This window comes from Balaenoptera borealis, assembly GCF_965194805.1.
Source record: "Balaenoptera borealis genome assembly, chromosome: X".
Classification (NCBI taxonomy): Eukaryota; Metazoa; Chordata; class Mammalia; order Artiodactyla; family Balaenopteridae; genus Balaenoptera; species Balaenoptera borealis.
The window spans coordinates 41,864,824-41,885,833 of NC_138881.1; the positions used below are offsets into that span (position 1 = coordinate 41,864,824).

The 21,010-nt window shown below is 39.8% G+C and overlaps 1 protein-coding gene and 1 pseudogene across 20 annotated transcripts in view; both read left to right on the forward strand.

Moving 5' to 3' along the window:
- JADE3 (jade family PHD finger 3) overlaps positions 1 to 21,010 on the forward strand; it is a 150,693-nt gene that overhangs the window by 115,066 nt on the left and 14,617 nt on the right. For 18 of the 19 annotated variants that reach the window (XM_082378120.1, XM_082378122.1, XM_082378115.1 and 15 more), the window contains 4 exons: positions 3,571 to 3,761; positions 6,959 to 7,170; positions 12,039 to 12,206; positions 14,641 to 14,757. In XM_082378120.1, the coding sequence (XP_082234246.1) occupies positions 3,571 to 3,761; positions 6,959 to 7,170; positions 12,039 to 12,206; positions 14,641 to 14,757 (688 nt within the window). Of the gene's footprint in view, positions 1 to 3,008; positions 3,086 to 3,570; positions 3,762 to 6,958; positions 7,171 to 12,038; positions 12,207 to 14,640; positions 14,758 to 21,010 lie in introns of those variants that run through there. The other variant, XM_082378119.1, reaches the window with a different exon arrangement.
- Positions 14,773 to 20,778, forward strand: LOC309621147 (olfactory receptor 2J3-like; annotated as a pseudogene). Its single transcript has one exon. The product of its transcript is annotated as an olfactory receptor 2J3-like (transcript).

Here is a 21,010-nt window from a genome sequence, read left to right on the forward strand (position 1 = left end):
TTTGTTGGCAATCTGTATATCTTCTTTGGAGAAATGACTGTTTAGGTCTTCTGCCCATTTTTGGATTGGCTTTTTTTTTTTTTTGATATTGAGCTGCATGAGCTGCTTGTATATTTTGGAGATTAATCCTTTGTCAGTTGCTTCATTTGCAAATATTTTCTCCCATTCTGAGAGTTGTCTTTTTGTCTTGTTTATGGTTTCCTTTGCTGTGCAGAAGCTTTGAAGTTTCATTAGGTCCCATTTGTTTATTTTTGCTTTTATTTCCATTTCTCTAGGAGGTGGGTCAAAAAGGATCTTGCTGTGATTTGTGTCATAGAGTGTTCTGCCTATGTTTTGCTCTAAGAGTTTGATAGTGTCTGGCCTTACATTTAGGTCTTTAATCCATTTTGAGTTTATTTTTGTGTATGGTGTTAGGGAGTGTTCTAATTTCATTCTTTTACATGTAGCTGTCCAGTTTTCCCAGCACCACTTATTGAAGAGGTTGTCTTTTCTCCACTGTATATTCTTGCCTCCTTTATCAAAGATAAGGTGACCATATGTGCATGGGTTTATCTCTGGGCTTTCTGTCCTGTTCCATTGATCTATATTTCTGTTTTTGTGCCAGTGCCATACTGTCTTGATTACTGTAGCTTTGTAGTATAGTCTGAAGTCTGGAAGCCTGATTCCTCCAGCTCCGTTTTTCTTTCTCAAGATTGCTTTGGCTGTTCGGGGTCTTTTGTGTTTCCATACAAATTGTGAAATTTTTTGTTCTAGTTCTGTGAAAAATGCCAGTGGTAGTTTGATAGGGATTGCATTGAATCTGTAGATTGCTTTGGGTGGTATAGTCATTTTCACAATGTTGATTCTTCCAATCCAAGAACATGGTATATCTCTCCATCTGTTTGTATCATCTTTAATTTCTTTCATCCGCGTCTTATAGTTTTCTGCATACAGGTCTTTTGTCTCCCTGGGTAGGTTTATTCCTAGGTATTTTATTCTTTTTGTTGCAGTGGTAAATGGGAGTGTTTCCTTAATTTCTTTCTCAGATTTTTCATCATTAGTGTATAGGAATGCGAGAGATTTCTGTGCATTAATTTTGTATCCTGCAACTTTATCACATTCATTGATTAGCGCTAGTAGTTTTCTGGTAGAGTCTTTAGGACTCTCTGTGTATAGTACCATGTCATCTGCAAACAGTGACAGCTTTCCTTCTTCTTTTCTGATTTGGATTCCTTTTATTTCTTTTTCTTCCCTGATTGCTGTGGCTGAAACTTCCAAAACTATGTTGAAAAATAGTGGTGAGAGTGGGCACCTTGTCTTGTTCCTGATCTTAGTGGAAATGGTTTCAGGTTTTCACCATTGAGAACTATGTTGGCTGTGGGTTTGTCATATATGGCCTTTATTGTGTTGAGGTAAGTTCCCTCTATGCCTACTTTTTGGAGGGTTTTTATCATAAATGGGTGTCGAATTTTGTCGAAAGCTTTTTCTGCATCTGTTGAGATGATCATATGGTTTTTATCCTTCGATTTGTTAATATGGTATATCACATTGATTGATTTGCGTATATTGAAGAATCCTTGCATTCCTGGGATAAACCCCACTTGATCATGGTATATGATCCTTTTAATGTGCTGTTGGATTCTGTTTGCTAGTATTTTGTTGAGGATTTTTGCATCTCTGTTCATTAGTGATATTGGCCTTTAGTTTTCTTTCTTTGTGACATCTTTGTCTGGTTTTGGTATCAGGGTGATGGTGGCCTCGTGTAATGAGTTTGGGAGTGTTCCTGCCTCTGCTATATTTTGGAAGAGTTTGAGAAGGATAGGTGTTAGCTCTTCTCTAAATGTTTGACAGAATTCGCCTGTGACGCCATCTGGTCCTGGGCTTTTGTTTGTTGGAAGATTGTTAATCACAGTTTCAATTTCAGTGCTTGTGATTGGTCTGTTCATATTTTCTCTTTCTTCCTGGTTCAGTCTCAGAAGGTTGTGCTTTTCTAAGAATGTGTCCATTTCTTCTAGGTTGTCCATTTTATTGGCGTATACTTGCTTGTAGTAATCTCTCATGATCCTTTGTATTTCTGCAGTGTCAGTTGCTACTTCTCCTTTTTCATTTCTAATTCTACTGATTTGAGTCCTCTCCCTTTTTTCTTGATGAGTCTGGCTAATGGTTTATCAGTTTTGTTTATCTTCTCAAAGAACCAGCTTTTAGTTTTATTGATCTTAGCTATTGTTTCCTTCATTTCTTTTTCATTTATTTCTGATCTGATCTTTATGATGTCTTTCCTTCTGCTAACTTTGGGGGTTTTTTGTTCTTCTTTCTCTAATTGCTTTAGGTGTAAGGTTAGGTTGTTTATCTGAGATGTTTCTTGTTTCTTGAGGTAGGATTGTATTGCTGTAAACTTCCCTCTTAGCACTGCTTTTGCTGCATTCCATAGGTTTTGGGTTGTCGTGTTTTCATTGTCATTTGTTTCTAGGTATTCTTTGATTACCCCCTTTCTCTCTTTTTTAGATGGCCTACCCTGTTCTTTAAAATTTCCAGGGACTAATAATTCAGATTTCCTCTTGGTTACATTTTCTGATGCTTCATGTAGTATCTAGAACATTCATTGTAGAACGAGTCATTGGTATGAGAAATTTCTGTTTCTTCCCTTGCTTGGTTTCCTTGCCTTGGGCTCTTAAGTGTCAGGAGGGGTTTGGGGAAATAATGGGTTTGCTCAGGCCTGGTAGATAATTTGGTGGAAGAACGGGAATCTTTCATCCCATCGTGTTATCCTGACTCAGACTTATAGTCACTATCATTTATGGTTGGGAAATGCCTTAAGTTTGTATAAATCCATGGCCTCTTGGCTTTAACTCATCTACATAAATAGTAAAAATAATAAGAGATATAAAAATAACACTGGCATTATTGATCATCTGTTTTTTACTATACACTTTACTAAGCACTTTATGTATTTTATTTCATATAATCATCATAACCCTATAAGTTTGATACTATTATATCATAATTTATGATTATCGTCCTTACTTTTTAGCTAAGAAAACTGAACTTTGTAGAAATTAAGTAATTGCCCAAGATCACCATGCGAGTGAGTGGCAGTAAAAAACAGGTTTGTGTGAGTCTATAGCCTATGCTCTTTACCACCATCCAGTATGGCCTCCATGGCAGAAAATCATGAGTTTAGCTAAAATATATCTTTGGTATGTAATCTGGCTGTGCCTTTGTACAGGTATAACCCCTCCTGCTGGTTCCCCTTCTAAATAAATGTGGTGGCCATGGCACCAAGAACGCACAATGCAACATTTTATTAGAAGGAATGGTAGTAGGGGCCTGGGAGCCAAAAGGGTAAATGAAACATTTTATTAGCAGTCAGAGTATTCACAGCAAATAACAAAGCTGGATTTGTAGAACCATTTGCTTTCTCGAAAGGGATCTGTCATGCCTCTCAGTTGGCAGAGCAGGGGATTTCCCCAGGGTGGGAAGGGAGAACATTCAGCTCCACTGTATGGCCTGAGTGCTGTTGGGCCCATCCAGTCAGTGCCTGGAATCTGTCATTTGTTGATTGTTATCAGTGCCTTTCTTTTGCTTTTCTAGGATTGTAGCTGACAAGGTAAAGGAGGTCCTATTTATCCGACCCCGGAAGTACATCCACTGCTCCAGCCCAGAGACCGCAGAGCCTGGCTACATCAACATCATGGAGCTGGCGGCATCCGTGTGCCGCTATGACCTAGATGACATGGACATCTTCTGGCTCCAGGAACTCAATGAAAACCTCGCAGAAATGGGTAAGTTGTTTCCTCACAAGTAACTTGTTCCTTGACTTGATTTGTGATTTTTTTAAAAAGTTGTCAGGACCATTTTAACTTGCTTTCATTTTGTGGCTTCCTTTCTTTTCTGGGCTCTTCATTTATTTTTCTCTTTAATCTTAATCTTAATGAGGCATTTCCTGAAATGCATAAATATATTGAAGTAGAGCAGTAATATTTAAATCTGACCTTGTCTTTCCTTGTTCATGGTGAATATCACAGATCAGGGACGGCATGTAGGTTTCACGAGGCCGTTTCCCAGTTGTGAGTGTGAGATTGGTCATGGCTGATTGGACTTCTGGTTGAGAAGGATTCTGAGACTGGTTCCTCGTTCGGCCCTGAAAAGTACCATGATCAGTGAGCAGGGCCAAGGGTAGTGACATCTCCACCTGATGGAGAGAAACTGCAACTTCAGCATTAGGCAGCAGCACTGCAACTGACAGGTTGATGTGACCAGGATGCCTTAATGCAGGACTTGTATTTTGCTGCCTGGAAGAAGAATGGCAGGCCTAGGGCAAAACATCCCCAAAGCAGTTCTTAGCTACCTCCAGTGAGTTCTAGAGTTGTCATGCTACTCTCAAAAAATAGAATAAAATGAAGCAAAAACAAGCAAATAAAAAACCTCGTAGTAAACACAGTAGTAATTTTAAAGTAAACGTGTGCCGTACGGTACCATACCGGCAATGCTCGGAAATCCTGGGCTGAAAGGAAACTCACCTTATACTTACACACAGTTCCTTTTGACCTGTCTTCAGCCTAAACAGTGTTTAGGTCCAAGTGGTCCTGTGAAACTGGGAGGTTTTTAACTCTCTGTATGAGATATGGTAAAGGATACATTTGATTTTGTTTTTGTTTGAATCACATTTGTTCATTGTTAGTACAACAAGGATCAGTGGTTTTCCTTTTCTTCCCTTTTCTTTCTTTCTTTCTTTCTTTTGAGGTTGGTATCTGAATGCATGTGAATACAAAATTAAAATTATACTAAATCCAATTTGGCATGATGGTGATAGTTATTCTGCCAGTAACCAATACTAACTCCTTGCTTTTTAAAACATTTTGTTTTATGTCTTCTCTTGTTCTGCCTTCTAAGAGGAAAGAGAGGGGTCCAAAAAATTTAGGGTGGGAACCACAAAGAGAAGGGAATAAAAGACTGACAGAAAGGGAAAATGAGAGTATGAGGGCATAATCAAGTGGATCGATGGCTCAATGTACAGTTGCGTTTATGAACCATACAACATCCATATACACTGTAGTGACTACAGTGCTGCCTTCAACATGACACTGCCTTATAACCAAGTCCCTTTGGTATTTTGCAGTTAATTCCCTTTGGATGAGTTTTTTTAAAATAAGCTTTCAAAAAATTTTTTGAAATAGTTTTAACTTTCAAGAAAAGTTGCATTTTTAATACTGTTACCATATACGCCTCACGCAGTTTGTTTCGCCTCATGTTAACATCTCACTTTACCATGATACATTTGTCAAAGCTAAGAAACCAGCACAGGTACAGTACTATTAGCTAAGTTCCAGACTTTATTGGAATTTCACCAGTTTTTCCACTAATGACCTTTTTCTGTTCCAGGATCCCATCCAGGATACCACATTGCATTTAGGCTTGGATGAGTTTTAAAAAGAGGATTGCCTTATCTCCAGCATTCCTTTTGAGTGAATGATATTGTAGTAAGGTTCTAAGAGCTTAAAATAAACTTTCAAAAACAATATTAACTTAAGCATGTTTTTTATTCAGATTAAGGAATTCTAAAAGTTGAGTGCTTACTGCATACCAGTCACTATACTAAGCAATGTATGAACATGATCTCATCTCTGCCTCACAAGAAATCAATGAGTTTGGTATTATTATCCTTATTTTTATAGATAAGGAAGCTAAGCCCTAAAGAGGGTAAATAACTTGTCAAAGCTTATATAACCAATGTGAGGTCAAATTGGAATTTGAATCCAAGTGCTCTTATAACCAGACACTATACTCCTTCACTCCAGGAAAAAAAAAAGTGTAATTTGTCTTGGCTGGAAAAATTAAACATACTACCTGAGTAGTTTTTGGTTTCATATGTAGCTACAACATTGAAAAGGTAGTTTATGTGGAATTCCAAAGTTCCTTAGGATCTTATATTGCAGATGAAGTGGTGTATTTGGATAAATTTGTTTTGGATCACTTTGAGAAGTACTCCTGAGTTTATAAGCTGTTAGAATAAATATATGTGTGCTCTCACAAAATCATCAGTCCCCCTAAGAAGAAAAATGTTTAGTTATTACCAATAGCCATCATATGAATCTTTTAGCTGAGTTATTATGTATAGAAGGCTAAGAAAAATTAAAAGTATAGAAGGAAAAGGAATCAAGAGGCAAAAAAGGTAATTTCAGAATTTGCAGTTAGACCTTTATGAATGCTAATGTTTATTTTATATTATAGTTTGTCATTAGAAAATATTATTGGATTTTCTAAAAGTCAGGTTTGAAAAACAAATAACAAATATTTCATATGTATAATCACATATACAGTACCTAGAATTTTCCTTTATGGCTTAATACCTTTTTGTATGAAAATTTCCTTGTTGTAACCATTAGATGTGCTCATTGGAACTAATTTGCTAAGAATGAATTGTTATTTATATCCAAATAGTTATATGATTCTAATTATTTTATTATACTATAAAGTGTTCAATATTACAAAGTCCAATGAAAGTCCTCCCTCAGTGGGAATAAGAGAAAACAGATTCAGGGGAGTTCCCTGGTTGCCTAGTGGTTAGGATTCCGGGCTTTCCAGGTTCAATCCCTGGTCAGGGAACTGAGATCCTACAAGCCGCATGGCACAGCCACAAAAAAAGAGAGAGAGAGAGAGAGAGAGAGAGAGAGAGAAAACAGATCTAGGAGGAGACTGGCTAGGATTTGGACAGAAAATTGAAAGGGTCAGTATATATAACTTACAAAGAATATGGTGAAATGTATTTCTCCTTTCATGTGTCAAACACTAATATGTGATGATAGGTAAATTTTAGAATAGCTCTAGTAAAAGATTCTTTAAAATCTGGTAGTTTTAGATCAGGGAAGAGATGGTTTTATCCTTTAGAATCTCCCCACCCCTGCACTGGGCTCACAGTAGGTGATTTGGGAATGACAGCTGACTGATGGGTTGATTGATTGTTTGTATTTCTGTGCAGGTTGTGGGCCAGTTGATGAGAATCTTATGGAAAAGACAGTAGAAGTCCTGGAACGCCATTGCCATGAAAATATGAACCATGCTATTGAGACAGAGGAAGGGCTAGGCATAGAGTATGATGAAGATGTGATCTGTGATGTGTGCCGGTCTCCAGACAGTGAAGAAGGGAATGATATGGTGTTCTGTGATAAGTGTAACATCTGTGTGCATCAGGTTAGTGAGAGTGGAGACCGCCACCTCCCCACGGTCAGCCTTTCTGAAGTTCAGTGATCATCTCCAGCACCCATATCTGGGTAGCAGCTTGCATTTAAGGGTGAAAATAAAGATTTGGCCTGGCTGTTCTCCAGTAATTCCTTTAGAAATAATACTCCTTATGATCCCCAAGGTGACTTATTAACTTTACTCCAGGGGGCTAAACCCAGGTCTTTATTGTGTATCTTCATGCCCATGCCATTGAGATTGCCTTGTTCGATACTTTTACAGTCCCCTGGGGAGTCTCCTTGCTGCCTGCCTGGGAGTCTCTCCTCTGCCTTGGAGTCCCTGTTATATCATCAGGTTACACCCATGGTCAGTAACCTTGGGGAGTTTACACTTCCTACAGCTGGAAGTCGGGACTCCTCATCCTGGCACCCAGAGCTCTCCCCTGTCTCCCAAATATACCACTCCCAGGAAACTAGGTCTACTCCACTTTTAAACATCATAGAATTTTAGGATTGTAAAAAACCGTCCCACTCCTTAATTTTACAGATAATACCAGGAGAGGTGAAGTGACTTTACCCAACCTCTTACAGCTAGTTGTCATTCTTTCTCTACCACACTACTTTTTTTAATTAATAGTAATGATGATGGTGATATCCACATTCTTTTCAGCTCTTTCCCTTTTCTCCCCCACAAGCCCTATGCTCTAGCAAAATAAGGTGACTCAGTGGGGCAGTGATGAATATTCCTGATGCTGTCCTGTCTCCATGTTTCAGCCACACCAATTTAAAATGCCTTCTCCCACCTCCGGCTAACAAAACTTTACATACCTTTCAAGACCTAGTTTGAATCCTTTCTTGAACTCCCTTACCCTAAGTGATTTTTCACTCTTCTGAACCTGTTGTGTGTTTCATTCATTTCATTAATTTATCTAGCAAATAGGTATGCAACACCATCCATGTGCCAGGACTGTGCATGTTTTTGTAGATTGAAGTCCATGCTGCTGTGGAAGTGCATGGGAGGGATGGGGGTCGGGGATAACATCCAGAAGGTGGCATCCAAGCTGAATCTTAATGGCCAAAGGGAAATGCCAGAAAAAAACAGCAGCGTGTGTTCAGGCAGAGAGGAGAACATGTTCAGGTGGGGTAGTGAGAGTAGGCAAAGTATGTTAGAGGCAACTCTGAGCTGTTCAGAACTGTGGAGAGTGGTGGGGTCGAGTAGGGAATGCATGGAGAGTGAGGGTAGAGAGGGATACAAGAGACACATGTGAAGGGCCTTCTCTGACAAACTAAGGAACTTTGGTTTTGTCCTGTCAACCCTGAAGGATATGATTTGTAATTTAGAAGGCTCATCCTGACTACAAAATTATTAAAATGATTAGATAACACAGGAGATAGAGAGAAACCAGGACTTAAGACTTTATTTTAGTTCCATGGGCCACCTAACCTAACCCTCTGTATTAAAAGGTACTCAGAATATTCTGTGATCAATTGGGTCTCTTTCTTCCTTTTACTTGTATCCTTTTAGAGTGAATTTTGAAAATTTATCTTCACTCTACCAGTTATTGGCATTTATGTCTCACCTTTAGTGAGAGAGAAAATCTTTACTACTTAAGTACGAACTTAAATATCTGACAGTACAGGTCCACAGTCCCTTCTATGCATTTCCAAAATTTTAAAGCTCTGAAAACTACAAGTTTTTACTTAAGTTTGGCACCAAAACTGATTTGAGGGCAGTAGCAGAACTCACCCCATATGAGGCTATTTGTAGTCTTTATTTCATTTTGTGAAAATACTCATATATTTTGTTAGAGAAATATTAATGTATTTGATTATATGGCACTGCCCTGGTCCCATTAGGGGGTTAGGTAATATGCCATGTCTATACTGTACCACTTTTCTAAGATATGCACAATTCTGAATTTCCTGATGTTTCTTACCCTAGTTTTCAGATAAATGATTGTGGATCTTTAGTAGAATTGAAGGTAATAGTACTGAGGTCATCTGTATATATTTTCTGTATTTGTCCTTCACAGTTGGGACAACATATTAATGAATTACTTCCAGGTTCTTAAACTAACAAAATGAAATGTAGCATAATAATTCTCCTTAAAGGTATTTTGCTTTGAAAACATATCCAGTAATGACTATAAATGGTGCCCTTTCCTCACGTAGAAAGAAATGACAATAACACCTGACCAGGCCTTGCAGAATATAAGCTGGTATGTATTAAAGCTGGATGTTGATGCCACATAAAGTTTCATGTAAAAGAATTCTTCCGAAGTGAGTAGGTTCACTTGAATTCTAAAGAGATACTTAGGTTAGAGCTCCCTCTGTTGACTGAAAAGTGACTTAAATGATTTGGAAGATTTGGTTTACTCAACAGAATTGGGGACATGTTGACAATTAAATTCATTAAATATAATTTTTCTTCTTTACTGCCACCATATTATATCAACTGTTTGTTCCTCTGTGACTATAATACACTTATGGTCAGTACTTTAGAAGAGAGGTTTATTTTACATCAGTAGATGTTGGATTTTAACAATTAATTTAAATTTTTTTCATTAAAAAGTGTGAAAATTGGGACCATTCCAAGGCCCTTAATGTATTCCATTTTCTGCTTCTTAGCCCAGGTATTGAACACTCAAACTGAGGCCTAAATTCATTTGCCTGAAGGTACATGCTCATAGTTTTTATACTGGTCATATATATAATGTTTAGCACTAAATTTATTAACCCCTTGAAATTATATGTAAAACATATGTTCGTGCATGTGTGCAGTTTTTAAAAAAAATACAGTCCAACCTTCGTCATTTTGTGGTCTAGAAAAAGTTGAGAGCCACTACAATGAAATACAAGCTTCTATGATCTTATGACCAGGAATAAGTCTACACAAGAGCTCAGTAAATGATTTTCTACCCAATAAAATGGCCAGGTGATAAAGGGTATTCCTAGAACCAGCTTCTGGTTTTTCTTCTGCTGGTCTGAAAGAGGCTCTGTTTTAGGGAGAAAGCTTGCTTTCATTTCCTTGCAGACTTTCTGGATCTCAGAGAAAGAAAAAGCTTTGAAGGTTAGGGACCTTATAAAATGATGCCCTGCTTTTGTGACAGCAGCCTAGTTGGAATCCAGCTTCAGTTGTTGAGTGAAATTTATTTGTTCTACCAAACCACCTACTCAAGCTCAGCGTAGAGAACCTTCCAGATAAATTGATGGTAAAGGACCTACCCCCAGTGACCTTACAGTATCACTGAGGAGATGAAACATAACAGTTAAAGTAGAGAAGAATACATGATGTCGACTAAGTACCTGGAGAGGGAAACGACGTTGAGTGGAGGGTGGGAGTCAGGAAGTGGAGCAGACACAGGGGCTACGGTGATCTGAGAATTGAGGTGAAGAACAGCAGGCTTTTTCTTTGAAGGGCCAGATAGTAAATATTTTAGACTTTGAGGACCACATATAGTCCCTGTTACATATTCTTCTTTCTTTTAACATCCCTTTAAAAATATGGAAACCATTCTTAGCTTGTTGGCCTTACAAAACAGACCTCAAGAAGTAGGCCCCTGGTTTTAGATGGGGTTGAGGGTGGGAGCAGAAGGGGTTTTTAGAGGGTTTATTGCTGTGCAATGGTATGAAGTCTTTGTTTTAGTAAGAAGAATATGACAGCCAAACAGAAGAAGGATTGAAGGTATGAAGGGAGAGGAAGAGAATTTAGAAATAAATCAATCCAGGCATGACGTGAATGAGGACTTGGACGGAGCAGTTGTGGTGGGGATGGAGAGGAAGGTCAGAGTCTAGTGACCACTCCGTGGGGATTAGTAGCAAGCCCAAGGGACAGTAGATGAAGGAAAGTGGATGATAAGAGTCAAGGAATTTGGATCTGGAAGCTGCGAAGCATGGTGGTGATATGGATAGAGAGAGTTTGCAAAGGGGGCCAGTTGCGGGGGTAACATGATGGTGACTGTTGGAACTGGAATCTGAGCTGTGGGTGAACGTTCTGGGACTTTGACTTTGAAGCTGCGGTGGTGAATCAGTCAGTAGTGAAGGTATGCTAGGCCACATGGGGAGCCAGGTGGCCCCCAGCTATAGTCTCTAATGGTGAGAGTAGAGCAGTAAGGGGGGAAGGATGGGCGAAGTTAGAGATAGTGAAACGGAAATCTAAACTATCTTCCAAACTAATCTCCCTCCTCCCACCTCCAATAGTAATTCATTTATTTATTTGTCCGACTTCATTCTGTAAGGAATTTGAAGTAGCTTCAAGGACTCATTATGGACTATTGTGATTTAGTCTAATATTCTGTTCAATTCAGGATCCATTCATAAGTCCCTTTTTCTTCAACTCAAGCAAGTAACTGCTACAATTTCCTGAGAGTGCTTTTCATGCAGCAGGCACTGTTAGGCTCTTTAACATTAGCTCATTTGCTCCTCAGAAGTTTCATTCTGCTTATTTCTTAACACTTTTTTCTTGATCACAGCAGTGCATGACATGTAGAAGTTGTTCAGTGAGTACATGACTGACTAATTATAATACATAATCATTGAGAAAGCTTTAGAAAACGGAGGCAAAAAAGAAAAAAATATGTAATCACAAAACTCAGGTAACAGTTGGGCTAACCTTTACGTGTATTTCCTTCTAGTCTTATTCTATCGTCCTTAAAGTTGATTCTCATAGACAGACATGCTGACCTTAAAACAGATGCTAGAAGTTGCTTTTTTTTTTTTTTTGAGTGTTTTAAAATTACTAAATCCTGGATATGAGCTCGTTTGGCCTTATTTGCCTCTTTCTCCTAAAAGTGGAGGGTACTCTGTGACTGTGTACCGGAGCAGACATTGACCCCGTGAGAAGACGCTAACCATCACCCCCTCTCCTCCTCGTGCCTCCAGGCCTGCTACGGCATCCTCAAGGTCCCAGAAGGCAGCTGGCTGTGTCGCTCCTGTGTCCTGGGCATTCATCCACAATGTCTGTTATGTCCAAAGAAAGGTGGAGCCATGAAGACCACCAGGACAGGGACTAAATGGGCTCACGTCAGCTGTGCCCTGTGGATTCCAGAGGTAAGAATTCATCCAGGTCTGTGAGGCCGTTTGCTCTCCCACAACGTTCAGACTGACTCAGGCTTCATGGAGATGCCTCATGCATGTCCAGGCTTCTGAGGTGACAATGGTTCCACTTGACCTCCCTCACATCCTTCTTTTGCAAGTGGGCATGTGAGCCCATGCTAATTAATTTATAGGTGGTACTACCAGTGGTACTGGATAAATTTGGATGAGAGGAGAGGGTAGGAGCAGCAGATGTTTTAAAGGTAAAACCTACCTTAAAAATACCAAATCTTAAGTGTAGAGTTTCATAAGTTTTTACACGTGTATGTATCTGTCACCACAACCCAGACCAAGACATCGGACATCCCAGAAGTAGACATAGAGCATCCCAGAAGGATCCCTCACACCCACTTTCCAGTCCTTATCTGGGTCCCTATTACCCAAGGGTAACTACCATTTTGATTTCTATCAGTATAGTTTCGTTTTGTCTAAAAATGGAATCATACAGTATGCACTCTTTTCTGTCTGGCTAGCGGTCTATATTATAGTGTGTGTCAACGTTCATGCCTTTCTATTGCTGAGTAGTATTCCATTTTTTAAGAGTTTCTTTATTCAGAATGCCACCCCTCACTATTTAATCTGGTCCTTCAGTTGCTGTTGTTTCCTGAGGGCTTCCAGACATTACTTCTAACTTTTTATGGCTGCCCTTTTTATTTTATTTATTTATTTATTTATTTATTTTTAATTTATTTTATTTATTTTTGGCTGTGTTGGGTCTTTATTGTTGCGCGTGGGCTTTCTCTAGCTGCAGAGAGCGGGGGGCTACTCTTCGTTGCAATGCGTAGGCTTCTCGTTGTGGTGGCTTCTCTTGCTGTGGAGCACGGGCTCTAGGCGCGTGGGCTTCAGTAGTTGTGGCTCGCGGGCTCTAGAGCACAGGCTCAATAGTCGGGGCCCACGGGCTTAGTTGCTCCACGGCATGTGGGATCTTCCCGGACCAGGGCTCGAACCTGAGTCTCCTGCATTGGCAGGCGGATTCTTAACCACTGCACCACCAGGGAAGCCCTATGCCTGCCCTTTTTTAAAAAAAACAAAATCTGTTTGGACATCTCATTCACATTCTCTCTCCCCAACCCCTATCCAAGCCAGCAAATTTGTTAGCACTTTAACTGCAGAACAAGAGAGACTGCAGAATTCAGTTTATGGGGAGCTGATGATACTGTATCAGAAATTCATTCTCCTTTAAAACTTGCCTGGCTTTATTCTTGTTAACGTCCAATCTGTCTAGCAGTCGAGCTCACAAAGTTAAACTGAAAGTTCTAGGTACATACTATGGTATTCTTATGGATATAGAAGTCAGTTTGTTTTTTTAATTTGAGTAGTGGTTTCTTTTTCTTACTAAGAACATCCAGCTAATAGACATGTGAAATGAACTCTGAGGTTTCTGGCCTGAGAGTCACTAATTTCTAGCAGCAAATTCCCCAGCTAATAAAGCAGGCTCTTTCAAAATATTAAAAGTCTGGAACATGACTCAGGAAGAGTTCTTTAAAAGTAAAAGAAGCTTTCTCACCTATTGACATTTTCTTATGGTTTCTAGTACCTGATTTCTAGTACTTTTGGGGCTGTTCTAGATGTCTCTGATCTTTCTCCTGTTGGTTTCTCGATGTGGGTGGAACTTGTACTAGTTTAACTGTCCTTACTCAACAGTCCTTCACTTTTCAAAGTCGTTTCTCTCTTAGAAACTCATGTATGTATTTTTAAAGAAAAGAAAAAGAAAACACTTTTTACCAGAAGTTGCTTGACCCCTTATTTTCACACGGAAAAAAGTTCTGTGTTTTTAAAAAGCGTCTCTTTCAGCACTCTCTCAAAGACTAATTTCACTTTAAAGCTACTTTGACTGAGAGAATAGAGTAAGCTGGTGATAGTTAACGTGATTTTAAAGACTGGTTTTAAAATGTTATCCTCATCTTTTCTACTTATGTGCTGCAATCTCTTCATTACACAGATTGCTGCTACTTTCCAACGATACTATGTCACTGCCGCTGTTTTTCGTCATTCATTATTAAATGAAAAAAACACAAGGCATGTGGCACCATCTCAAACACGCGAGAGGTGCTAGATTTTGTGAATCTTAATTCCTTTCCTTAGTAGCTTTCTTTGGTTCCTAAGTAAAGTGTAGATATCTTTGATTCATTAAGGTGACCATGCCTAGTCTCTACTCCTGCCCTCTCATCCTATATAGGAATCATTTATATTACTGGAAATGATTGAAGCCCTGAGCAGTGACTAGAGATGGGTTTTATTTATTCTAAGTTCCACAGTAACCTTAGGAGACATGGCTCACCTCATTGTTTTGATGTTCTGAGCTTCTTGTAACATCATTTATGGTTTGTGAAAGGTACTTCTGGAATGCCTTGGTGCCTTCTGCCTTATGGTGGTGTTTTATTTGTAGGTCAGCATTGCTTGTCCTGAGAGGATGGAACCAATCACAAAGGTCTCCCATATTCCGCCCAGTCGGTGGGCCTTAGTCTGCAACCTGTGCAAGTTGAAGACAGGGGCTTGTATTCAGGTAAGTCCCAATGAGAAGTGGTGGAGTGGGCTAACACCAAATTGGCCAGACTCACCCTCCCAGTGAGAGCATCCTGCTAATTGAAAGGTTACTCAACAGGCTTCCCACTCACTCCTAGAGCTCTGCTACTGTACAGACCATTTCTGGAACCCCTTTTTTGGATGTTGCCTCTGGACCCTTCAGCTTAGTCTTTTCAATAGCCATAGTGGTGGTTAATTTCCATCCTTCTCTCTCAGATCTGATGAATTAGGTGAGTTCTGAAGCTAGATGATCCTGGGTGGAAACAAGCCATAACTTCTAAACAACCAGGCCCATGTTCTTGTGTGGCTCACCCGTTGTAGATGGATGACTTGGGTTCCAGGATGATTTGACAGATGACCCTGTTGCTGGACTAAGTGCAACTCATTTGACAGGGAAAGATGCATCTGAATGGATAAATTCTGGTTGATAGGTTTGAAAGTCATTCTCATAGGCATATTTGTTGCATATGGTAGTGCAAGTAGAGTTTTCTGAGATATCTGAGGCATAGAAATTCAGCTGCTTGAAGTAGAAGTCGTAGCTGGTGCACCCAAAAGCAACATTGGAGGTGGGGAGGATGGGGCTGGGAGAGGCCAGTCACCGCCAGAAAAGGCAGAAAGGTTGACCCTTCATAATCTAGTTTTCCAGAATGTCATCTCACCTTTTATTCCAAATGTAATAAGGTGGATTTCCTGGTGAGAGGGGAGGAAGGGCTGGCCTTCCACTTCCCAGACCTCTTGCATAGTATACAGTCTGGTTGGAGTTAGGTTTGCATGTTCACCTTCACAGAAAGGGGGCCATATGATGTCATAGCTTAGGGACGGTGGCTCTAGGTGTTTTGTGAGGTTCCTTGCTATCTGGCTCATCTTGCAGATTTCTTGCTCTAGACCTGGGATCAGCCACTCCTCCAAGTAACCCTGGTTCTTTTACTGGGAAATGGTATTTAAAGAATACAATCTGGGGCTTCCCTGGTGGCGCAGTGGTTGAGAATCTGCCTGCCAATGCAGGGGACACGGGTTCGAACCCTGGTCTGGGAAGATCCCACATGCCACGGAGCAACTAGGCCCGTGAGCCACAATTACTGAGCCTGCGCGTCTGGAGCCTGTGCTCCGCAACAAGAGAGGCCGCGATAATGAGAGGCCCCGCGCACCGCGATGAAGAGTGGCCCCCACTTGCCACAACTAGAGAAAGCCCTCGCACAGAAACGAAGACCCAACACAGCCATAAATAAATAAAATAAATAAAATAGTGTTTAAAAAAAAAAAAAAAGAAAAAGAATACAATCTGGACCCCAAAAACACTTTTAGTTTTTAAACTCGTTTTTACATTTGACAGAATCGGATACTTTGTCTTGCTTTTTAAAAAAAAATTTTTTCCTGCTGATTTTATTTATTTGAACTGTAGCACTTTAGCAATTATAAGTGGGAACATTTTTAAGGAAAACTATTCCCATGGGGTCTACTGCCTTAACAAATTGCCTGTTTATGCTTTCTTTTCTAAGTTCTCTCCTGATTGCGCCCCACATGTGAGCCCCTTGAGGGCCAAGGTTATGTATCATTCTTCCCCTAGCACAAAAGAGTGCCTGCCCCTTGTCAGTGCTCAATTAGTGTTTATTGAATAAATATATCTGTATTTAATTGTATCATAGATTAGTTTGTAATATGCATTCTCCCCACTAAAAAATAAAATATTTCCCATCTTTTCATAATTATCATTTAGTCATTTTATAATAGCACAATGAATTTCTGTCTGTTAATTTACTTATTTTCCTTATTGTGGTACCTGCATTTTCCCCCATTTTTGCTGTTTTAAAGGATGATTTTTTTTACAACAGTTAGTAATTGGCAGCATGACTGTGGTGAGAGAAAAAACGCCCCATATTGCCACATTCTGCCCTCTATTGTAGTTATTTATCTATGAGTCTTAGCTTCCCTAGTAGGCTGCAAGCTCAAACTGTTTCATCCTTAGATCCTCCAAACCCCCGACATGGCCGATGGACAACAAATGTTAGATTGATAGATGGATAGTGGATGAACAGATGGATGGAAGAAACATTCTGGAGTGGGTTTTTTTATTGCAGGGCAGTGGTTTTGTTTTTATTACTTAGAGTTTAGATTCTGCATTTTGTAAAGGTCTTTCCAAATTAAGACTCTTAAAAAATTTTTTTTTACTGAGTAAATTAGAGATTTAAGGAAGCTCCAGTGAAGTCTTAGTTTCTCTCAATCTTAACAGATCCAACACCTTTTTATAACAAAGATTTTGTAATGCATCTATACTACCTTTACTTTAGTAATACCTCTACTTAGTAAACTATGAGTTTACTAAATGAAAGTCGTGGCTTAAAATATGGTTGTTAAAATACAGGTATATAATTGCTAATTCTTAGTTTTCTTGCTGAGGTAATAAAAGGAAATACATTAATGATTTTACTTGTTTCAGCATTCCCTATCCAGTTCCTCTGTTGCATGTAGGTTCATGAACCAGCAATAAGTTCTAAGCAAAGGATAATCAGGCTTCAAAGTTCTGACTGTGGTGTTTCCAGCAAGTAGTGTTAAGCAATGAGAAAATTCAGTAACACTTTTCATCACTCTGATGGCTTTGTTCGGGGTGGGCTTCTCTGAATGGCCCAACCTAGAAATGGTTCTTTTTCTGGCCATCTCCGTTTTCTGCATAATGACCCTCCTTGGGAATTTAGCCATCATTATCTTGTCATGCCTTGATGCCAGACTCCACACCCCCATGTATTTCTTTCTGTCTAATCTCTCTTTTTTGGACCTTTGCTATACTACTTCCCCTGTCCCCCAAATGCTAGTCAACACCCAAAGCCACTGGAGAAATATCAGCTACCTAGGATGCATAGCTTAACTTTTCATATTCCTTAGTTTAGGATCCGCTGAATGTGTACTTCTTTCAGTAATGGCCTTTGATTGTTATGTAGCTATCTGCCAGCCTCTCCATTACACAGTTATCATGCACTCTTGGCTATGCCAACAACTGGCAGCAGTGGCTTGGGTGACAGGTTTCAGCAACTCTTTGGTGCAAATAGTGTTGACTTTCTTGTTACCTCACTGTGGTCCATATCAGGTGGAGAATTTCTTCTGTGAGGTACCTGCCATGGTTCAATTATCATGTGTTGATACATGGATCAGTGAAGTGGAGATGTATGCTGCTGTGGTGGTCATAAAAGTCTCTTAAAATTTTGATTATAAGGAATTTCACTTATTCAACAAATATTTGAGTGCCTAATGGCGTGCCAGGCACTGTTCTAGGCACTTCGGATTTATCAGTGGACCAACAAAGAACTTTGCACCATGGAACTTACATTTTGGTTTGGGAGAAATCGGTGATAAGCAATAGATACTAAATATCGCGTTAGAAGGTGGTAAGTGCTATGGAAAGGAAAAATGTGGAGTATGGTAAGAAGATGGGGATTGTGGGGCAGGAGGCATACATTGCAAGTTTAAATAGAGTGGTAAGAGTAGGACTCACCGTAGCTGTGGCATCTGAGCAAAGACTCGAAGGTGAGAGAAGACAATGCAGATATTTGGGGTAAAAATGTTCCAGACAGAGGGATCAGCCAGTGCAAAGGCCCAGAGATAGGAGTGTGTTTGGCTTGTCCGAGAGATAGGAAAGAGGCCAATGAGAATGGAATGGAGTGTGTGGGAAGAGAAGATCGGAGAGATTACACAGGGACCTGATTGGTTAGGGCAGGGGTTGGCAATTTTTTCTATACAGGGCCAGATAGTAAATATTTTAGGCTTTGGAGGCCATATGGTCTCTGTCACGACTCCTCAGTTCTGCCTTTGTAGCACAAAGGCGGCCATAGACGATACTTAAAGCTTTACTGGAATATAGCCATGCTCATATGCTTATTTATGGACTCTAAATTTATTTTATATGTCATAAAATATTGTTTTTCTTTTGATTGTTTTCCACCATTTAAAAAACGTAAAAACCATTTTCAGCTCCCATTCTTAACTCATGGGCCACATAAAAACAGGTATCTGGCTGCATTTTGGTCTGTGGGCCATAGTTTGCAAGCCCATGGTGAAGGGTTTCCAGGGCCCTTATAAGATCTTTTGTTTTGGCACTTCCCTGGTGGTCCAGTGGTTAAGACTCCACGCTTCCAATGCAGAGGGCACTGGTTCGATCCCTGGTCAGAGAACTAAGATCCCAGATGCCACATGGCGTGGCCAAAAGATTTAAAAAAAAAAAAAAGGTCTTTTGGTTTTACTTAGAGTTTAAAGGGGGAGCCATTAGCAGGTTTTGAGCAGATAAGTAAAATGATTTGATTTATATTTTTAAGGGATCACTCTATGGAATCATGTCTAAGATTTGCTTCAAAATAATCTGGAGGGCAGGGTACTATGGGGGTTAAAGATGAATCAAGATGGGTCATACATTAATAATTATTGAGTCTGTATAATGGGTATATAGGGTTTAATATAGTATTCTCTATGCTATTATGTAGGTTTTTCCATAGTAGAAGGTTAAAAACAAAAATAGGCACTCTGGCTGCTTATTTGGAGCAGACTGTGAGGAGGGAAGGTTAGGAACGAGAAAAGCAATTAGGAGGCTATTACGGTAATCCTTGAGAGATGGCAGTGGTGGCTTTGTCTGGAGTGGTAGCCCTGGAGGTGGTGAAAAGTGATTGGGTTCTGGATGAATATTGAAAGTAGAGCCAAGAGGATTAACTGTGGATCAGGTATGAGGTGTGAGAGAAAGATAGGAGTTGGGGATGCTTCCAGGTTTTGGCCTGAACAGGGAGAAGGGTAAAGTTGCCGTAAACTGAATGGAAAAATCTACAAGTAGAAGAGATGTGGGCGGAAAGACCATCATGAGTTCAGTTTTAGACATTTAAGTTTGAGATGTCTACCAGATATCCTAGTGGAAATATTAAACCGACAGTTGTCTATGCGAGTTTGGAGTTTGGGAGGAAGTTTTGGACTGAAGACATAAATTTGGGAGTCATTGTCATGTAGGTATCTTTAGCCTGCACTGGGTAAGATCACTGAGTGAGGGAGTGTAGATAGAGAGGAAAACAGTACCAAGCACTGGGCCTTGCAGCATTCCAGTGTTAAGTAGTCAGGAGAGTAGGGAGAGATAGCAGAGGAGACTGAGAAGTCACCAGGGAGACAGGAGGAAAACCAAGAGAGCATAGTAGCCTAGAAATCAAGGAAAGAAAGCGTTTCAAGGAGAGGGGAAAGATCAGTGATGTAAACATACTGCTGGAGTAAGATGAGGACTACAAATTGACCCCTGAATTTAGCAATGTGATTACTGGTAATCTGGATGAGCAGTTTAGGTGGAGTGATGATGGCAAAAGCTACATTGCCAAGGGTCAGGGCAAAGAAATGGAGTAGGAACAGTCTGGAAAAGTGAGGGAAAGAAGTCCGCTCTTTAAGATGGAAGAAATAACAAGTATGTACAGTCAGCCCTCTGTATCTGCAGGTTCTGCATCTGAAGATTCAACCAATTGCAGATTGAAAATATTTGGAAAAAAATTCCAGAAAGTTCCAAAAAGCAAAATTTGAATTTGCCTTGCACAGGCAACTATTACATAGCATTTGCGTTGTATTAGGTTTTATAAATAATCTAGAGATGATTTAAAGTACGGGAGGATGTGCACGTAGGTTACATGCAAATACTATGCCATTTTATATAAGGGATTTGAGCATCTGTGGGTTTTGGTATCCACAGGAAGTCTGGAGCCAGTCCCCCGAGGATACTGAGAGTCTATTGTATGTATACTTGTTAACATATAGAACATAACAGTATGCATGCAAAGAGAGTGACCCATGGAGAGGAAGAACTGCTGGAGCGAGGTTTTTCAGTAGGTGAGAGAGGGTGGGGTAAAGAGGGTGAGAGAAGGGCAGCTTCAGGTAAGAGCACAGATTGTTCTTCCCCGGTAACAGGCTTGAAGGCAGTGTGTAGGTGCAGTATTAGATAGGTGTGCTGCTGGGAATCTGCAGAGCACTCTTTTTTTTTTTTTTTTTTTTTTTTTTTAACAGATTCCTGGTGCCTCCTACTCTGCCATCTTCCCAGAATCCTCGCTCTTATTGTTTTATTTTTTTTTTATTTTTAAAAATTTATTTATTTTATTTATTTATTTTTTTTTTTGGCTGCGTTGGGTCTTTGTTGCTGCACGTGGGCTTTTCTCTAGTTGTGGCGAGCAAGGGCTACTCTTTGTTGCAGTGCGCGGGCTTCTCATTGCGGTGGCTTCTCTTGTTGTGGA